The sequence below is a fragment of the Adiantum capillus-veneris genome, chromosome 24 (assembly GCF_014529385.1).
Source record: "Adiantum capillus-veneris isolate H3 chromosome 24, ASM1452938v2, whole genome shotgun sequence".
NCBI classification, from domain to species: domain Eukaryota; kingdom Viridiplantae; phylum Streptophyta; class Polypodiopsida; order Polypodiales; family Pteridaceae; genus Adiantum; species Adiantum capillus-veneris.
Genome location: NC_140954.1, coordinates 316,764 through 336,455, shown reverse-complemented (window position 1 = coordinate 336,455; position 19,692 = coordinate 316,764). Strand labels below are relative to the sequence as shown.

At 38.5% G+C, this 19,692-nt stretch overlaps 1 protein-coding gene and 2 pseudogenes across 1 annotated transcript; all 3 read right to left on the bottom strand.

Annotated features, from left to right (window-relative positions):
* Positions 1-1,887: 1,887 nt before the first annotated feature.
* Positions 1,888-2,851, bottom strand: LOC147425811 (uncharacterized; annotated as a pseudogene).
* A 1,020-nt stretch (positions 2,852-3,871) lies between these two features.
* LOC147425810 (uncharacterized) lies at positions 3,872-4,577 on the bottom strand. The gene is made up of 3 exons (XM_086499149.1): positions 4,443-4,577; positions 4,228-4,359; positions 3,872-4,159 (listed from the first exon to the last, which is right to left on the bottom strand). Exons 1-3 carry the CDS (start codon positions 4,575-4,577, stop codon positions 3,872-3,874), a joined length of 555 nt encoding a protein of 184 aa, XP_086355275.1.
* A 166-nt stretch (positions 4,578-4,743) lies between these two features.
* Positions 4,744-5,537, bottom strand: LOC147425809 (uncharacterized; annotated as a pseudogene).
* Positions 5,538-19,692: the final 14,155 nt, after the last annotated feature.

Below are 19,692 nucleotides of genomic sequence, written 5' to 3'. Positions count from 1 at the left end.
AGAGAGAGAGAGAGAGAGAGAGAGAGAGAGAGAGAGAGAGAGAACCTTAGAAATTGAGCGAGAGAGAGAGAGAGAGAGAGAGAGAGAGAGAGGGGGGGGGGGGGAGGCAGACTCATTACTGTCACACACACACACACACACACACACACACAGAGGTACGTCAGTCATGCGAGCATAATTTCATGAGCAACACGAGCAAGAGAATTAGTCAAGCATCATATAAAAGTGAACAATTTATGTATGTTTATATATGAAAATATATATCTATGTGTGAGTGTAAGTGTGTTTGTGTGTGTGTGTGCACGCATATATGTGGATGTGTGCATGCGTATTTCTTAACTTGTAATGACCTTAAACAATGTTTTTTTTAATAAAGTTCTACATAATTTAGAGTTCTATATATTGCAAGGATCACTAGCATCAAATGCTCAAATGATCAAATCATCAAGGGATCACCGCTCCACCTTGATGTGGATAATTATTTAGATATGCATAATTAGACATCTTTAGAAGTGGACTGACTAACTCATGGAGGGAATTGTAGAGTGAAATGATGAGACAAATCAACAATTTTTAGCAAACCTCATAGACATCACATGTACAACTAATCCAATATATATGCATGCGTATATGTCAGAACAAAATTTCATGCGTTCATATACTTACTAATCACTAGGATCAAGGGGTCACCACTCCACCTTGCATATGTGTGTGTAACTATCTAAGCACTATTTCAAGTTCATGTATTTTGCTTTAAAAAATCATCTAGATTCTTGTTTGTATAACGGACTATTTTACAAAAAAAAATCTCTCCTTATGAGAGACCTCACATGAGGATTTTGAAGCAATCATACAATTTCAAAAAGTTTCCAACTGTCATGAAAATTTAACTAGATATGTCTCTTCAAATTGACATCTAGTGTTACAAGCCCGTGAGTTCACCAAGCCCATGCTATACCCACACATTACGAATGAATTTTACACGAGTGTTAAGCGTGATATTATAAAAATAGGCCGAGAATGGAAGGAGGCATTTTTGAGGGGAAATATGCACCCGTGCACACTGAGACAATACTTCTAATTTATTTGAAGTAGACCCTAATGTCATCCCAATTTTGAGCACTCAATAATGAGCGACAAGAAAAAATTACATTTTACAATATACAATTAGCTAGTGTCATCTTAATATTGAGCAATCATCAATGAATGACAAGAAGATTGACAATAATGATATTGTCCACTAGTCTCGGCATTGTTATGTCCATATATGTAACATCTTTATGAGGCTTCAAAGAAAACATCTCTCTACACCAAATGACAATAGCATATTGCAAGCCCATAATCAAGTGTTTGCATACACAAAACAAGCTTAATGTAGTCCAAAAGTCTGGGCAATGTTTTGCCCAAATACATATTTCTCAAAGTTTAGAAGTCAATAAAACTAAAAGACAATAGTAGTTGCATGGCTAGAATCAAGTTTTTGCACACCCAAAAAGAAGCTAAGTGATCATGCAAAATAAGATCCACTCTAAAGAAGACTACTCCAAATCTGCGTGGTCATCAATGAAGATACAGCTTCGCCTTCGCCTCTCGCGCACCAGTGACTGGTCATATGAATATGTGGTCACCATGTGCCTTGCCATTGCCTCTGCATAGCAAGGTAGCTCACTATCAATCACAATGAGATAATAATGTCATAAAAAATAAAAATTAGGTGCTATAAAATAATGAATAAAGAAAACTCACTAGTCTGAAAGCACATCATAAACAACCAAATCATTCCCCACATCATCAATGCGATCATCACTATCTCCAAGCTCGACAACTTGAGGAGCACCATAGAACTCCTGTACAAAACGAGAAAAGTATCCCTCACATATCTCTAGATCACTCTCCATGACCAAGCAACCACGAGAAGTGTGCATAGCTGCCTTTAATAAAGGCCTTGTACCACCATCAAGCTCCAAACATGTACCTATTTTAGGGCACAAGGCCTCTACAAAAAATAGCATATGGGCAACAATCCTCTCTAACATGCCTCTCCACCCACCACTCTTGCCATTACGTGTTGTGAGAGCAGACGATGGCAAGTAGTGACTGATAATCTCCATTGAGAGATCTTGTTGCAAGACTCTCCCCACCTACCATACAAGAAAATAAGGTAGCTATGCATGAACATTTAAGAATTTTAGTGCAAAAACAATCACATTGAATAATAAACAATGACACGCAAACCTTTTGAGCACTCTCATGATCAAATGAAGGATTACTTCCTGCCTTGTGAAATGCCAAAGCATAGAATACGTGCATCTATCATAGCCATGGAAACAACACATAAAAAAGTCAATTTTGCATGATCAAATTTCTTTTAAATAATTGTTCATGTTTTTTGAAGGATGCTTTATTACCTTTTGTGTATGCCCATTCTTTGTTCGTGATGAAAATGGCTCAGAGCTCTCCATGATCCACCTAAAACTCAGCTCTAGGCCTGTGCGTGTGGCCAAGTCTCCACAAGACTAAGATTAGTGCTAGGACAAAGAACAAGCACCCAACCCATGTCATCCATCATTGTAGATGCAACCACCAATGAAAACTTGACATGGTCATCTGTTAGCTCATTCCATGCAAGAATGCCATCAAAACCTTGAACAAGCCCACCTACAAGCAAAATTATTGTATTTGAGTGTGTGTTAAGAATTTGAGCTAAGTATATGCATAGTGTATACAAGATAGCATTGAAAACCCTCTTACTAGTAGGAAGATCAATAACAGTAAGATCAACACTCCATGCACTAGGTTTTCCATTTCTTATTTTCTCATGTTCACCCAAGCCAACAAAATACTCTCGCATCACCACAAAACCATCCTTGAAGTTTCTTGCAGTGAACTCCTTGCCAAGCTCAATGTTATCATAAATCCAAACCTTTGACTGTTTTATGTCTCCTTTCTTTTGAATGGAATGGAAACTAGGCAAAGGTGCATGAATCAAAGCTCCCTTTTGAACATTCTTTTGGGTATGACAACTTCCTAAGTTTCTTGTATCTAACAATAGCCAAAAAAATAACACATTTTTCTTCAAATCAATCCATGCCATAATGATTAGCATAGGACATAACAAAAGAAAGAATAGCAAGAACATATTGTTCCCACCAACAATTTAACTTACTTACCCTTGATTGAGATTCCACCCTTGCTTGATGGTGCACGGCCTCCATGATTCTTGCCTTGCCCTTGTCTTTCTTGATCTTCTTTTTCTTTGAGAGATTTCAACTCTTCCTCCATCTTCTTCCTTTGCTCAACAGTCATCTCTCCTGATGACCCTGAGTCGGACTTACATTCACCCTTCCAATGATGAAGATAATTCTCCTTCTCCTCTTCTAGACACTCACCTTTCTTCATATCAATCCACCAACGGCAGTGCTTACACTCCTAATCCATGAGAAGAAAGGGTCCACCAAAATTATTGTTCTCTCTAAAGATAGTGGAGGTGTACATACTATATGTAGGAGGACACATAATTGTCCATGCTTTACATATTTCACGCATGCAAGTGATCTTCTTACTTCTTATGAGATACATCAAGAACCTACAACAATATGAAATTTACATAAACCTTAAATAAAACGAACTTATATAATACAACAATAGTCACTTAGCAAAATGCATAACATAGGAATTACCTATAGACCAATCGACGGGAAGAAATTTTCAAGTCCACATGCTTTGATGGTGGAGTAGCCACATTCATCTCCTTTTGAAATTCGTAAAAAAGTACTCCTCTATATCTACTAACATTGTCTTCAAAATATGAATCCAAGTGAGCATCTAAAGGCAAAACCACCTTGTGAACTCCATGTGTGGAATCTACAACCTATTGTAAGAGCCTTCTTGCATCCTCCAAGACTTGATCCATCCATACTTTCTTTGCCAACCAAGGGATATAGAAATGATCTCCCAAAGGCATTCCAAAACTTTGGCGAAAGTTCTCATCTGCTCCCAAAAGCTTTAGCATTTTTATCTTTAACTCTTGAGAACATGTAGCACAAGATATAGAGTAGAGTTTCTCTATTGTAATCTTGAATTTTTCATCCTCAAAAGGAAGACTCCATAAAATGAGAAACCATTCTTCTCCATTAGCAAGATTCACCATGAATAGATTCTACAATAACCAAACAAAATAAACAGAAAAATCTTTTTATTATACTTTTAATAGAGTGTAGTACTCACCCGAGTCATGCATCTATTGTAAGCTTTAACAACATTGCTCTTTGCTTGAATCTCAGCCCTCACACGCTCATCTTGTGACAAAGTAAGAGGTATCTTATTTAATGCTACCTGTAAATCAGACTTCCATTTATTCTGCATACACCATTTCAATAAAATGTATCAAGAACCAAAAAGATTATTAATCTTACCAAATCTTAACAAATTTAAGTACATACCCCATAAACCATGGGACCAAGGATAGACTGAGTAAGAGGATACCGAACCCTCTTTCCTGATTGTGCTTCTTGAGCTTGATTTCTCCATTGACACTTGTTCAGCCTCACTAAAATTTTTAGTGATTTGAGACCCATCTAAAGAACAAATGGTACTTGTATGATATAAGCAGTCTTTGAGGTTGGTCTTAATGATTGCTTCTTCATTCATTTTACATAAACAATAAACCATAAAAAATTTACCTCAAGACGTATCATTAAAACAAAGACAAAGCAAAATTTAATGTACAAATGAAAATAAGACTTACATGTTCAATATTTGAAGAGCAGCAATTAATCTCAACTCCTCTTGCTGGGTAGGGACAATAAATTGTGCCAAAACCCTCACATGTTTCTTCTTGTCATTACGTGAGACCTCGCTTATGCTCTCCATCCAAGAGGCCGCTCGATGATTCCCTTCCCAGACAAAGAACATATTTACCTTCAGCATGGACCATTGATCATTGTTTTCAAGCTCATCCTCAAACTCTTTCTTAACCATATGCCAATACTTGTCCCAAGTTTTTGCAATGTCCTCATTAACATCTCTAGTTGAACCATCTGGAAGATTTATGGATAAGATGAACATACCTTTCATCTTAAGGTACCCTTCTTCTTCAAAAACCTTCTTAAGTAGAGAAAGGTCCCATCTAAGCTCTCGTACTCTCTCATTTATCAAACACCTACAAAGAGGAATCATAGGGGGTATACATCCTTTATTCAGGGTTAAACTGTCTATAAACTCGAAGCCTTGAGGCCTGATAATAGCTTGTGGGATGACCTCCTCAACCTCTTTGTCATCTGTCACCTTCTCTTTGTCCTTCATACCCCCATCTACATCCTTATCATTGGTGGCCTCTTTATCTCCTTGAACATCATGAATGTCTTCTACTTGTTGATTAGCCTGATCATTTTCAGCTTTATCAACTGATTTCTCGCTATCCTCGCTGCTAGCAACAGATTTCCTCTTCTTGCGTATGACTTTGGATGAACCTTTTGTCCTCTTTCCAAATCTAGAAGCCTTTCATAAAGAACAAATAAACAAATATCAACAAACATATTAAACTTACATACATTTAAAATTTCTTCAAAACAAGATGCTTATTTATGGGCCAAATTTAAAATTCAAAACTTTAGAACATGCATTTCAGTCAAAATCCGACATCACATGCATTGTGTGTGTGTGTGTGCGTGCGCGCGCGCTCTCTGTCTCTTCCATACATCATTCTAAATTTTCACAAGGGTTTCGTCGGTGAAACCCCTTGCATGGAGCAGTGTTGAAACGACCTGTGCTCATCTTATGGCTTGACTGAGATATATATGCCATATGAGATATGTATGCCATATGTGGTATACTTCGAAAGCATTTCGATGGGGTCTCGACGCAGACCTTTGTGTCACGCATTGGGCAGCTCATAACACAGTTGAAGGTCAAAGGGGTAATAAGTGTGACATTTATAGCCCCTTTTGATGGTGTGGAAAGACAATACACAACATTGTGGGGGCAATACAACTCTGTAATAGACCTTGTGAGCTTGTACAATACGAAAGCGGCAAAGTATGGGGGTGAGGCCAAGGTGCTAGCGAGCTTTAGCACAGGTGGGGTTGGAAGACAGCTCTTGGCTTTTCAACAACTCAAGGTTTCTGATGGCTCTTACGCATCCTCAATTAACTTCCAATACGAGGAACAAGCGCTAGCTAGTCCCATACATATGATTACAAATCCTTCATGTTGGTCTAGAATCTACGTCTTCACAGGTATTTCGCTTGCGAAACCCAATCTTGCTCAGTCATCCAAGAGCTCCTAGCCACCTGCTCAGTCATTGCCATGGCATCATCCCAATAGCTCTCAGCCACCTGCTCATTTCAAGAGCGCAGGCAATTCATTCTCTCTCTAAGTGGCTCTTGTTACTTCGTTAGCGAAGTGGCAAATTTTCGCTTCTTGGCCCCTTCTTGGCCACTCAGCAGCCCACGTGGCTGCACCTTATCTCCCTGTAAAGCTCTAAAAAAAACAGCACCGTCAAGCAAAAAACAGTGGCTAACAAAGTAAAAAGCTGCGCCGACGCACTGTAAAGCTCTAAAAAAAACAGCGTCGTCAAGCAAAAAATAGGGGCTAATTAACGAAGTAAAAAGGAGCATATTGCCTGATCCTCTCCCAACTCACGGGCAGGTTGACATCAAGAGCCTATTGCCTTCTCCTCTCCCAACTCACGGCGACTCCCGGCAAGATGAAGACCAGTGACCATCTCTCTCTCTCTCTCTCTCTCTCTCTCTCTCTCTCTCTCTCCACCGACCTTTGCTTGACGTCACTGTTGCCTAATATGCCTTTGCATAATATGCCTTTGCATACTCTTCCTACCAATATAGCCTATAGACCTTGTGTTAAACAACGAACAGTCTGGAATTTTCAAAAGAGCAGGAGACTCCACAGAGATATTTTACACACCTCATATTTCAGCTTATCCCTGACATGACCCCAACGGTATGACCATGATGAAGCTCCTCTTCCTCATCGGTATTAGGTGACTCAGTCCGCCTCAACTTCATCAATCGTTCATCGGACTCTATGTGCCTTTGCATAATATGCCTTTGCATACTCTTCCTGCCAATATAGCCTATAGACCTTGTGTTAAACAACGAACAGTCTGGAATTTTCAAAAGAGCAGGAGACTCCACAGAGGTAGTTTACACACCTCATTTTTAAGCTTATCCCTGACATGACCCCAACGATATGACCATGATGAAACTCCTCTTCTTCATCTGTAGCAGGTGACTCAGTCCGCCTCAACTTCATCAATCGTTCATCGGACTCTATGTGCTTCAAAACCTTTTTGACCTTTGCTTGACATCACTATTGGCCAAAGAGCCGGTCATGCTTGTTTCCTTTGCATCAAAGCAGCATAATATGCCTTTGCATACTCTCTCTGCCAATATAGCCTATAGACCTTGTTTTAAACAATGAACAGTCTTGAATTTTCAAAAGAGCAAGTGACTCCACAGAGGTAGTTTACACACCTTATTTTTAAGCTTATCCCTGACATGACCCCAACGGTATGACCATGATGAAGCTCCTCTTCTTCATCGGTAGCAGGCGACTCAGTCCGCCTCAACATCATCAATCGTTCATCGGACTCTATGTGCTTCAAAACCTTTTTGACTGTATTTCGAGTCCCACAAATTCTTCCATTGATGCCTTCACTAGCAAGTATGATACCTCCTGAGACACGCTGTTGATCTCAATCATAAATTTGTAAACAATCTAAATGGGAAACGTACTAAGACAGCTTATACATTCGACCTCCCGGATACTGATCACTCATGGTAAGAGATGACAACTAGAGCCTCAAGGGACCAAGTCTGACTGATACCACAAGTCTTCTAAATGTAATTACAGAAAACCCCACCTCTTAGCCCTGAAATCTTCAAGCCTCACAACAAAACAAATGGTTTTGAGAAACAAGTTGAAACCCCCAAAATTTTCCCATTTTCAAGATTTTTTCACAGCATAGAGAGCACACTTTGCAGTTAATCAAAGTTCTTTATAAATTCTTTCATCACAATCCATTCTACTATGGTTTTAAGTTTGAGCCCTCTAGATAGAATATACAACCGTGGAACTCCCAATGAGCCCAAGAACTTATACAATATAAGTCACATACATAGCATATCTCCCGCTTGATGCATAATCGGTGTAGCTTGTGTTAGCCGCTGCTAACATCACAATCGTTGTAGCATGTGGCCGTTGCTAACAGAAGCCAACAAGAGTAAAAATCTTACTCAAATGCTATTGGCCAGGCTTTCAAGGGCCAATAGAAGCCAGCATAGTAAGTGGCAATAAAGGTTGACCAAGATGAGAGAGAGAGGGCTGATTTGTGAAGGCATTATTCCACACACTCACACAAGCTCATGTATGAAGTAAATAAAGTCTATCTCCTTCTCAAGCTTTAATTTTGAAAGCTCTTCATCTACTCCAAGCTTGCAAGAAGGGAGGCCTACACCAACAAACTCTTGGCTTGTGATACAAATCCAACCAAGAGACAAGCTCCAATGCATGTTCATCTCTTCTACCATGCTGATTAGTAAGCTACGCTAAGCTATTGTGAGTGACTATATATGTGAGAAGAAATACTTATTTCTCGTAAGAATAATTCTTCTTCCTCTACATCTAGTCTTATACCCTGCTAGTTCTCACCATCTTCGAAGGTGTGTGAGGTCTTGGGTCTGAGTCCGCGAGGGAATTGATGTTATGTATTATCACATGTAAGTTCGGTGCATGAAGCTTACATCTTCATTGCACCAACAAGTTTTTACCAAGGAACACAAAGAATTGTATTGTAGAAAGTATCTCTTAATGGGAGAAGCTATAATACAAATGCCTAATGGAGGGGGGACCAGTCCGTGTAAATCCGATACTCAATAGTTGTTTCTATATCTATCCCTCTTTCAAGTATTGTTATGCGAAACTAATTAGGTGTTATGCTAATGTTGCTATCTCCAACCAAGCAATGTTCTATGCTCATTAGGAACTTGCTATTAATGAAATGCTCACTATGTTAAGTTATTTTCCTCTATTACAAGCTATTTAGACCATTAAATGTTGCATTGGTATCAATGTCATAAAAACCTAATATCTACTTTCCCAAATTATTTTCTCATATTAAACTGATCATTTAATATAGGGAAAATACCAAGGGGAGAAAAGGCTGGATATTAGAAAGGCTGCCAGACCGGTCTCAACAGGCGATCTATAAGAGGGGAACTAGGGATCCAGATGGGGATGGACTGCCAAAGAGAAAACTAATCAATGGAGTTTAAAAGACGTCTAGGTTTAACTCCATTAACACTAGGTTGGTAACCTAACAGGACATAAAAGTGTCCTTTCAGGGTTTTGAAAAAAACCTCCAAAACCATAGTAGATCCACTCATTTTGTAAAATCCTTTCATGAGGTTATAGTTCAAGGCCTACTACACATGGAAAAAATAAGAAACTTGTAAAATTTCTCATCTTTTGGTCACACCAAGCCTCCAAAGTTGATGGACCAGTGCATTTTCATCAAAACAGTCATTTCTTACGTTTTGTTGCATAAAAATAAGATTAGGGATTTTTGTAAGACTTGAGATAAATTCCCTAGTTAACTTCAATGGGTTGGTGATCAGAACATATGATTGCTTCTCACTCACTATTTTTTGTTTTGCCAAAATAAATAGGTACAAAAAAGTTGAATTTTTACCATTCTGCAAACATATCATCAAAGTTTCTATAGCCACGCTCAATACAAATAATATATGCATGTTTTCTTAGTTCCCTATTTTCCTTTATGTTCATAAGGAGCCATGGAGCATGTCAAAATAATAATACATCTCTTACCAAGGGGAATCTTGGGGACAAAGATGAACTGTTAAATACAGCAAACATGAAAAAACTGGGTTCAACATTATGAGTTGTAGAATCCCATAGAAACTATTCAATATCTAGCCAAATTTGATCCTTATTACTAGATATGGTTACTACCTACAAAATGCATGTAGTTGTCACAAGAAACTAACAATATTGAAAAATCTATACTTGATATACTAGAATGTTCCGTTTTCTTCTATAATTGAAAAAATCAACCATCGTTGTGTACTATGCAAAATAGGGTATTAGGTGCCCCAAAACTCAAGGAATGTTAGCTTTATGTTACAATATGAGACATACAAAATCAAAAATGCATTTGCATATCATGAAATCCACCAAAAAAATCATAGAAGAGCTTAAATTGGCTAAAAAACAGGATTTGACAATTTTTGTAATTTGGTCATAGCTTACAACTTTAATATTTATTTCTCCCTAGAAGCATCAGGACATGTCGAGGACTACTAAAGATAGTTCTCTAGCATTATAGACCTCACAAACATGAATTCTAGAGTGGTATAGTTGCAAAAAGTTAAAAAAAGCCAAAAACTGGACCCGTTTTTTCACACAGTTTAGGTTGTGAAATGTTGTGCAAGGACAATGTTAAAGATGGAATTGATATTCCAAAAAAATGTCGAGTTTTTTTCAGCTCATGAGACAACTTTCTAGATAGATAAAACCTCAAAATCCATTTTGAAACTCTTGACATAATTCAAGGAAAATGGTCACTTAACAGGACATAAAAGTGTCCCATTACCAACCTAGTGTTAAGACTTCCATAGGTAAAAGTTCCAACTTTTTAACTCTAGAGGTCATAGGCAATGGGAACTTGGCTTAGTGACTAAAAGTGCTAACTCTAGAAGTCAACAAAAACAATTAGCAAGAAGACAAAGGAAAGGGTGAACTTGGAAGAGGGAAGACTTGGAATCATACACACACACACACACATGCACACACACACACTACACTTTCCACAAAGCAAATAGGACACATGCCAGGCATGCAGGAAAACCCCCAATTTTTGCCTGAATCCTATTGGATGGACATAGAGGTGGACTAATGAGGGCTCACCTAGTGTAAACTAAATTAATTGCTTATTTTATAAATGCTTAAAAAAACAACTTATAAGAAATAGTCTCCCTAAAAGACTATTCGATAGTCAAAAGGCCCAATGAAAATTAAGCAGCTCCTAAATTTGCTTAATTTCTATTAGCCAGAAGACTAAAAGGTGCAATAGGAATTTAGATAATTAAGTTTATTATTTGATCATTTACAAAAAGGCGTACAGGGTGTACACTTATCACAAGGCTTTTGATTGGGCCTCTCAAAGGCTATTGGCTAAAATATTCACGGGCCAATAGGAAGCCATCATGAGTAAGTGGCATTAGGGGTCAACCAAGATGAGAGAGAGGGCTGATTTGTGAAGGCTTTATTCCACACACGCTCACACAAGCTCATCTGTGAAGTAAAGAAAGTCTATCTTCTTCTCAAGCTTTAATGGAAAGCTCTTCATCTACTCCAAGCTTGTGAGAAGGGATGCTTACACCAACAAAATCTTGGCTTGTGATGAAAATCTAACCAAGAGACAATCTCCAATGCATGCTCATCTCCTCTACCATGCTAATTACTAAGCTATGCTAAGCTATGATGAGTGATTATGTAAGAATAAATGTAAAATTTCATGGCCTAGTAACTTGTGTGGAGCGGAAAATAGCATAGACATAGTGAGCATTTCATGAGAATAGATTCCTAATGAGCATAGCAAGAGTGGTTGACTGGAGAGAGCAGCAAAAAGCATAACACCTAGTTAGATAGGCATCAACAACACTTCAAAAGAGAGAGAAATTAAGCTATTGACAATAGTTGAGGACCGGATTTACATGGAGCCGGCGGTGCCCCCTCCAAGAGGCTTTGTATTATAGGTTTCCCCCATCAAGGGAGACATTTTACAATACAATACTTTGTGTTCCTTTAATAACTTGATGGTGCAATGAAGATGGAAGCTTCAAGCACCATGAACACACTTATAAAACACAACATCAATTTCCTCATGGTCACAGACCCAAGACCTCACACACCTTCGAAGATGGTGAGAGCTAGTGGGGTATGAGAGTAGATTCAGAGAAAGAAGGAGTAGTCTTACGAGAAAGAAGTATATCTCCTCACATAATCACTCATAATAGCTTAGCATAGCTTAGTAATTAGCATTGTAGAGGAGATGATCATGCATTGAATCTTGGCTCTTGGTTGGATTTTCATCACAAAGTCAAGAGTTGTTGGTGTAGGCCTCCCTTCTCACAAGCTTGGAGCAGATGATGAGATTTTTATTGAAGCTTGAGAAGGGGAGAGAGTGTCTTCTTGCTTCACACATGAGATTGTGTGAGAGTGTGTGTGATAATTCCCTGTCAAAATCAGCCCCCTCTCTCTCTTGGTTGACCCCTCTTTCAATTTACTCTTGTTGGCATCCCATTGGACCCTGCAAAGCTTAGCCAATCATAATTGAGAAGCATAAGTGATAGCCTTGTGACATGTGTCCCACTTTCACCTTTTGTGAGAGCTTTAGGTAACTAATCAATGTAATTAAACTCTCATTGGACCCCTTTGTCTTCTTGCCAATAGGAATTAGGCAAGCCATTGGGCTGTTGAATGCTCATTGGACCCCTTGGGAGACTGTCCAATAGTCTTCTAGAGAGTTTAATTCTTTTTGGTTCTTTTATCAAGTGTTTTAAAATAAATTAAACTAAATGTACTCTAGCCTAATTCTCATTGGTCCACCTCTATGGCCATCCAATAGGATTTGAATGCATCTTGGGGGAAACTGGGCTAGTGAGCTGACAAGTGTACCCTATTACCTTTGTGTGAAGGGCTTGCAAGAGTGTGTGTGTGTGTGTGTGTGTGTGTTTCTCTCTCATCCCCTACTAAAAGGGCTCGCCCCCTTCCATCTAGGGGTTTGCAAAGACTTTTTTTGGTCTTCTCAAAGGCATCCAATTTCCCTAAGGTTTGACAATTGGACTTTACATTGAATTTTGGAAGTCTTAATGGGCTGAACATTAGGGTCTTTGAAGACCATTGTTTGCACAATGCTCTTTTGCAAATGCCCTCCCCCCCCCCCTTGGATCCCTATTGTGGCCGGTCTTCCAGCTTAACCAATATTCTAGCTTTTTCTCCCCTGGCACTTCCCCATATTAAATGATTAGTTTAATATGATAAAATCATTTAGGAGAATTAGATATTAGTTATTATTATATTACCTCTCTCTTGTAGTCAAAGTCGTCATTGACTATGGGGTAGAGAAGATAAATCCTATTCATTAGTCCTTTTCCTAGCGGGTAGAGGATCCATATCTTACCCTATGACATCATTCCAGAATGAATGACTGATCCATTTAGTTCTTGAGAGACTAAGCTACCACAAGCATGTATGCGCGTTAGTCCTATCAATCTTCCATAGTAGAGTGAAAAGCTCTACTTGGTGTTTGGAAGACGTCGTCTCCACAAACTTGATTCTAAGCATGCATCCTACATAACAATTGTGCACAATGAAGAAAAGGAGATTCTTTTAGGACAAAAACTATGTTCATTTTAAAAATTTGTACATTTGCTTACTCTAGGGAAGCATTGTAAGTATTGACAAGGTTTAGGTTATCCTTTAATTGTATGCCTTGCATCCATCTAGCATCTTCAAAAGGATAGTTCTTAAACTTAATATAAGATATCATCGCATAATCTTAATGCCTCTTAATACCTTGCCTTCATATAGGAAAATGGACTCGAGCTACAGCACCTCTTCTTGGTCTTTGATCTCCGGTGGGTCTTCAATAGTTGGTTCTTGAGGTGGCTCTCCTTTGTAAGTCTTTAGTATATAGGCTCACATGAAAATCATTGTGTATGAGCCAATGATTGGGCAACTTGAGTTGATAGGCCATCTCAGTGATTGATCTAAGAATGTGGAAGGTGCCATAGTACCTTTTTGCTAACTTAGCATAGTACTTTTGGTGTCCCGTAGGATTTTTTCCCATCGTGTGCCTTAATCGAGCCTTGGGAAATTTAAGCAAGACCCAATCATTTTCTTTAAAGGTTTGGACTCTTTTGTGCTTATCAGCAGTAGCCTTTTGTCTTTGTTCTAAGATAGAGATAGCATCCTTAATTTGGAAAGATCTAGTAGGTCTCGACTATACTCATCTGCAGCGAAGATCTTCCTATGTATCTTAAATAGCAGGCGACATTTTAATCTTCCCTTAATTACCTTGAAAGGTGCTTTTCCCGTGGAGGTATGTATCTTATTATTGTAGGCACACTCCACTAAGGGTAATTACTTCTCCCATTAGGACCTTTGGTCTATTTCCGTTACATAGGCTTTAGTAGATCAACAAATGTTAGGTTAGCTATTTCACTTTGTCCATCCATTTGGGGGTGATAGGCCAAAGAGAAGTATAGCCTTGTTCCTGAATTCTCAAAGAGACCCTTCCAGAAATTACTGGTCATTCTAGGATCTCTATCGAACACTATGGACATTGGCAAGCCATGGTACTTGAAGATTTGTGATATGAAGAGGGTTGCCATTTGATGGGCTTTACTGGCCTTTTTGACACGTATAAAATGAGATTGTTTACTAAACATGTCTACTATCGTCCATATTCTCGTATTCCCATGGATAGACTTAGGCAATCCAAAGATAAAATCCATGGATATGCTCTTCCATGGTGAATTAGGGATTGTCAAAGGTTTAAGAAATCCAGGTTGCTTCCCTCTATCAAACTTTGTCTTTTGGCATACCACACATTTAGAAACATACTCTTGTATGTATGCTTTCATGGTAGGCTAATCAAAATATGTTTCAATCCCTTTTAGGGTAGACTAAATCCCCCTATGCCCCGCATAAGGAGGAGCATGAGATTCATACATTACTTTCTCACGTAGTGAGTTTGTAACGCATAGTCTATTGCCATGGAGAAGATAACCATCTTGTAAGGTAAATGATTCCTCTTTTTTCCCTAGTGCAAAGGCTGAAATCACATCTGTAAAATTGGGATGAATAGCTTACTCATCTATCATAGAAGATAGATCATTGTGAGTTGCTATGGAAACCGCATTCACTCGGCCGTCTTGAGAGTGCATCGGCTACTTCATTATGCTTGCCAGCAATGTGAGCAATACAAAAATGAAATTTCAAAAAGATATTATCCCACCTCATTTGTTTGTCGGAGAGCTTGGTTTGCATTATGAAGTACTTGAGTCTTTGGTGATCCGTTCATAGAATGAAAGGAGTCCCCAGTAAATAGTGCTTCTGCGAGTCTAAGGCATGTAAACTGCAAGGAGTTCCTTTTCATATATGCCTAGATCTTGCTCAACAGGGTCGAGCCTTCGACTTTCATAGGCTATGGCACGCCCTTCTTGGAGAAAAACATCTCCAAGGAAATCACCACAAACGTCACATTGGACCTCAAATGGCTTTGAGAGATACGGCAGTGTAACCACAGGTTGAGAGATAAGCTTTTCAAAACCATTGTTCTCCTTGGAAGACCATGTATACCTAAAATTTTTCTTTGTTAGGTCATGTAATGGTCCCGCGATTTGTGAGAACTTTTCTATGAAGCATCTATAGTATGCAAACATACCTATAAAGATCCTTTTATTACCTCTAGCTTTGATGGATCCATTTGGATGCCATCTTGAGAGATAATGTGACCTAAATACTAAATCTCTTGTAAGAAAAACACTTTTCTTTCAATTAACATAAAGTTTATTCTCTTGTAAGACTTGACATACTACTTGGAGATGTTGCTTGTGTTCGTCTAGTGAATTGAAGTAGATGATAATATCATCAAAGAACACTCCAGTAAAGGTTTGGTGAGGCCTGAGTAGCTTCTCTATCAAGCGGTTGAATGTGGTTGGTGCATTGGTCAAACACCAAAAGGCATGACAATGTATTTGTAAAGACCAAAAGTAGTGAAAAATGCGGTCTTTACAATGTCTTGATCAACTATCCTTATTTGATGGTAGCCACTTTTTAGGTCTATTCTACTAAAGTAGGTCGACCCTTGTAGCTTATCAAATAGGTCTTTTACCCATGGAACGAGAAACCTATTTTTGATAGTGATCCTATTTAGTGCTTGATCAACTATCCTTATTTGAAGGTAGCCACTTTTTAGGTCAATTATACTAAAGTAGGTCGACCCTTGTAGCTTATCAAATAGGTCTTCTACCCATGGAATGAGAAACCTATTTTTGATAGTGATCCTATTTAGTGCTCTATAGTACACACACATACGATATGTGTCGTCTTTCTTTTGCACTAATAGCACGGGTGAAAAAAATGGAGATGAGCTAGGCCTAGCTAACCATGCCCTTCTCAACTAGCTCATGCACTTGGGGGCATAATCTCCTCTTGTTGAGCTTGAGAAACTCTATAAGGAGGTTTATTAGGTGGTGAACTTCTTGGAAGAAGTTCAATTGCATGGTAATCATTGCCTCGTTAGGAGGTAGTTCACAAGGGATTTCGTCAATTAAAAAATCTTGAAATTCCTTGAGATTATTGGGTAGCTCTAATTCCTTGTGATTATTTATATTTTGTTTTGCTAAAGCATTAGGTTCATTTTGAGAATCTTTAAAAAAAATCATGTACACGGAAATAGAGCTCTTTATTGACTTATTGAAAGCTTTAATATGTACAATGGGTATGGTATAACCTAACTCCTTCACTACAAGAGGTACTTTACATTAGCGACGCTCGCAGTGCGACGCTCAAAAGTGAAAATTCACGATGTCGCTGTCATCATTGCTATGGGTGTTGCTATGAGCATCGCTAGTTTATGTGTAACATAGCAACGCTCATAGCGACAACCATAGCGACACCGACGGGGGTAAAAAAATAAACAGAGAGCGCCTGAAAAATCAGATCTAAGATCTGAGTTTTCGACGCTCAAGCAAAGAGGTAACCCGCACTCTCCCTCTCTCTCTCTTTATTCTCCACATACACACACACTCACACACACACACACTCTCGTGTTCCCTTCCCCATTATCTCTCTCTCTCTCTCTCTCTCTCTCTCTCTCTCTCTCTCTTTCTCACACACACACACACACACATGCATAAACAAAACACACACACACACACACACACACACACACACATGCATAAACAAAGAATGCATACACACACACATTGAGAGAGGAAAAGAGAGAGAGAGAGAGAGAGAGAGAGAGAGAGAGAGAGGAGAAAACAAAGAGAAAGAAAGAGAGAATAAATAACCAAAGAGAGAGAGGGGGAGAAAACGAAAGGGAGAGGTAAGGAGAGAAAACAAAGAGAGAAAGAGATTAGGTTAAAATTTAAATTAGATTAGGTTAGATTACATTTAGATTTATGTTTATGTTGAGTTTAAGATTAGGTTAGATTTAGATTTATGTTAGATTACATTTAGGTTTAATTAGGTTAGATTAGATTAGATTTAAGTTTATTTTGAGTTAGATTTATGTTAGATTAGATTTAGGTTTATTTACGTTAGATTAGATTAGATTTAGGTTTATTTTGAGTTTAAGATTAGGTTAGATTTAGATTTACGTTAGATTAGATCTAGGTTTATTTAGGCTAGATTAGATTAGATTTAAGTTTATTTTGAGCTAGATTTACGTTAGATTAAATTTATGTTAGATTAGATTTAGGTTTATTTACGTTAGATTAGATTTACATTAGGTTTAGATTTACGTTAGATTTAGATTTACGTTAGATTTAGATTTACGTTAAATTAGATTAGCTTTAGGTTTATTTTGAGTTTAAGATTAAATTAGATCTAGATTTATGTTCGATGGAATAGCTTTTTTTAGATTTTAGTGCATGTCAATGAAGGTGTGCTTTGTCCAAAGAGCAAACACTAGTTACACAACAATATGTATATTCCCATCAGAATCTGACACCTATTAACTCACATACTAACCATATTCAAGTATCCGCGAATCACCACATGTTCAATTAGGTTAGATTTAAGATTAGATTTTGGATTGAGTTTTTATATTAGAGTCTACCTTCGAGATCACGATAAAAAAATTAGAGTTAGACGAACGGTGATCCCTCTCTTCCTCTCTACGGATGCGACCTTAAGCTTGAAAGCTTTCAATGGCATGATACTCAGATTGGAGACCAACATGTAATGTGCTAAGTAATCCCTCGAACAAAGATCTATTGTGAAAAGATGTTAAGGTGTTGTCAAATGCTACAGCTAGAGAAGAGGAAAAGGGGTTTTGTCGACTACATGCACTATCATGTAGGCGTGGGCGTGTAGATTTCTTGTACCCACAAATATAGGCATTGATCAATAAAGAAGAGATTATAACTAGGTGGTTCTGATCTTTGTGCACCTCTAGACCGAGGTGTATGGAGATTGGATATGAGTAGAATGTGAGGTAGTTTACAGTATGAACAAAGAGAGAGAGAGAGAGAGAGAGAGAGAGATAAAAGACAGAGGATGCCAATAGAAGATTAAATTTTTTGTCCAAGTTATGAGGTTTTTACCCTCATTATGAGTAGTGATGAGGATGTGGGGCCGTTCAACCGAAACACCTATCTCTCAACGAGGATCTTATGTCCTTGTTATCAATGCAAGCATGCTGTTTCTTTGCAGCACATTCACGAATTTGGCGAGTTTGATCCATCTATTATAGATCGAGTTGTTGCCAATTATAACTCGTTGGACTCTAACGCTGACCAACAAGCAAAAATCTTGCAACCCAATAGACGTATTCGCTTGCGCTTTGGTCAAGCAGCATATGTGAGGCCACAAGATGTAGCCTCTGACAGCTCGAGGGATGATCATGCAGACCACATTCCCAACGAGGCAATGTTTGAGCCCAAGATCGATGAAATGATCGAGACAATCATGGATTCATAAAGGCTTATCTATGATGATATGAAAAGTGAAGCCGATACACCATTGTATGATGGAGCACTTGTGTCTAGATTGAAGGCGCTTCTGGTTCTTCTCAACATGCAGACAAAGTTTGGATGGAGTGACAGTAGCGTCACAACACTTTTCAGGTGATCTATTACAATGTGTTTACTTTAATAAAAAACTCTAGATGTATAATGATCTGATAGATTTTTACACAATTGTACCGTATTTTTTCTGCTGTGTAGATTGCTCAAAGAGCACATACTGCCAGTTGATAATGTGATGCCAGATTCCAGAGAGGAAGCAAGAAAGATCTTGTGAAACTTGGGAATGGATTACAATTCGACTTACGCTTGTCTTAGCGACTGCATTCTTTTCAGAGGGGAGTACATAGACATGGAGAAGTGTCTGAAATGTGACTCCGAGAGATATCGAGTAGATCTCCATCGAACAAAAATTCCACAAAAGGTTTTGCAACATTTTTCTCTACTTCCTCGCATCAAGCATTTCTTTGAATGTAAGTCCATGGCTGCCCTAACATCATGGCATGAGGAGAATAAATCTTCGGATGGTGTGCGATGGATTCCTACAGATTGTGTAGCCTTGAAACATATAGATGGAACATGGTCGGATATTGCCAGGGAAGCTCGAAATTTGCGCCTAAGCCTGGCTATAGATGGCGTAAAACCATTTGATCAAAGATCAACATCTTACAGTGTATGGCCCGTTGTCATCGTCAACTACAACATTCCCCCGCGGTTGACTACAAAGAAGGGGCACCTATGGCTAAGCTTGATTGTGTTGGGGTGGTGTAAAGTGAAGAATATAGATGTGTATCTTTGTCCACTATTGGAAGAGCTACAACAATTGTGGATTGTCATAGAAGTGGTGGATATGAGCCGACACACAGGTCGATGGAATGCTTTGATCAGAGGA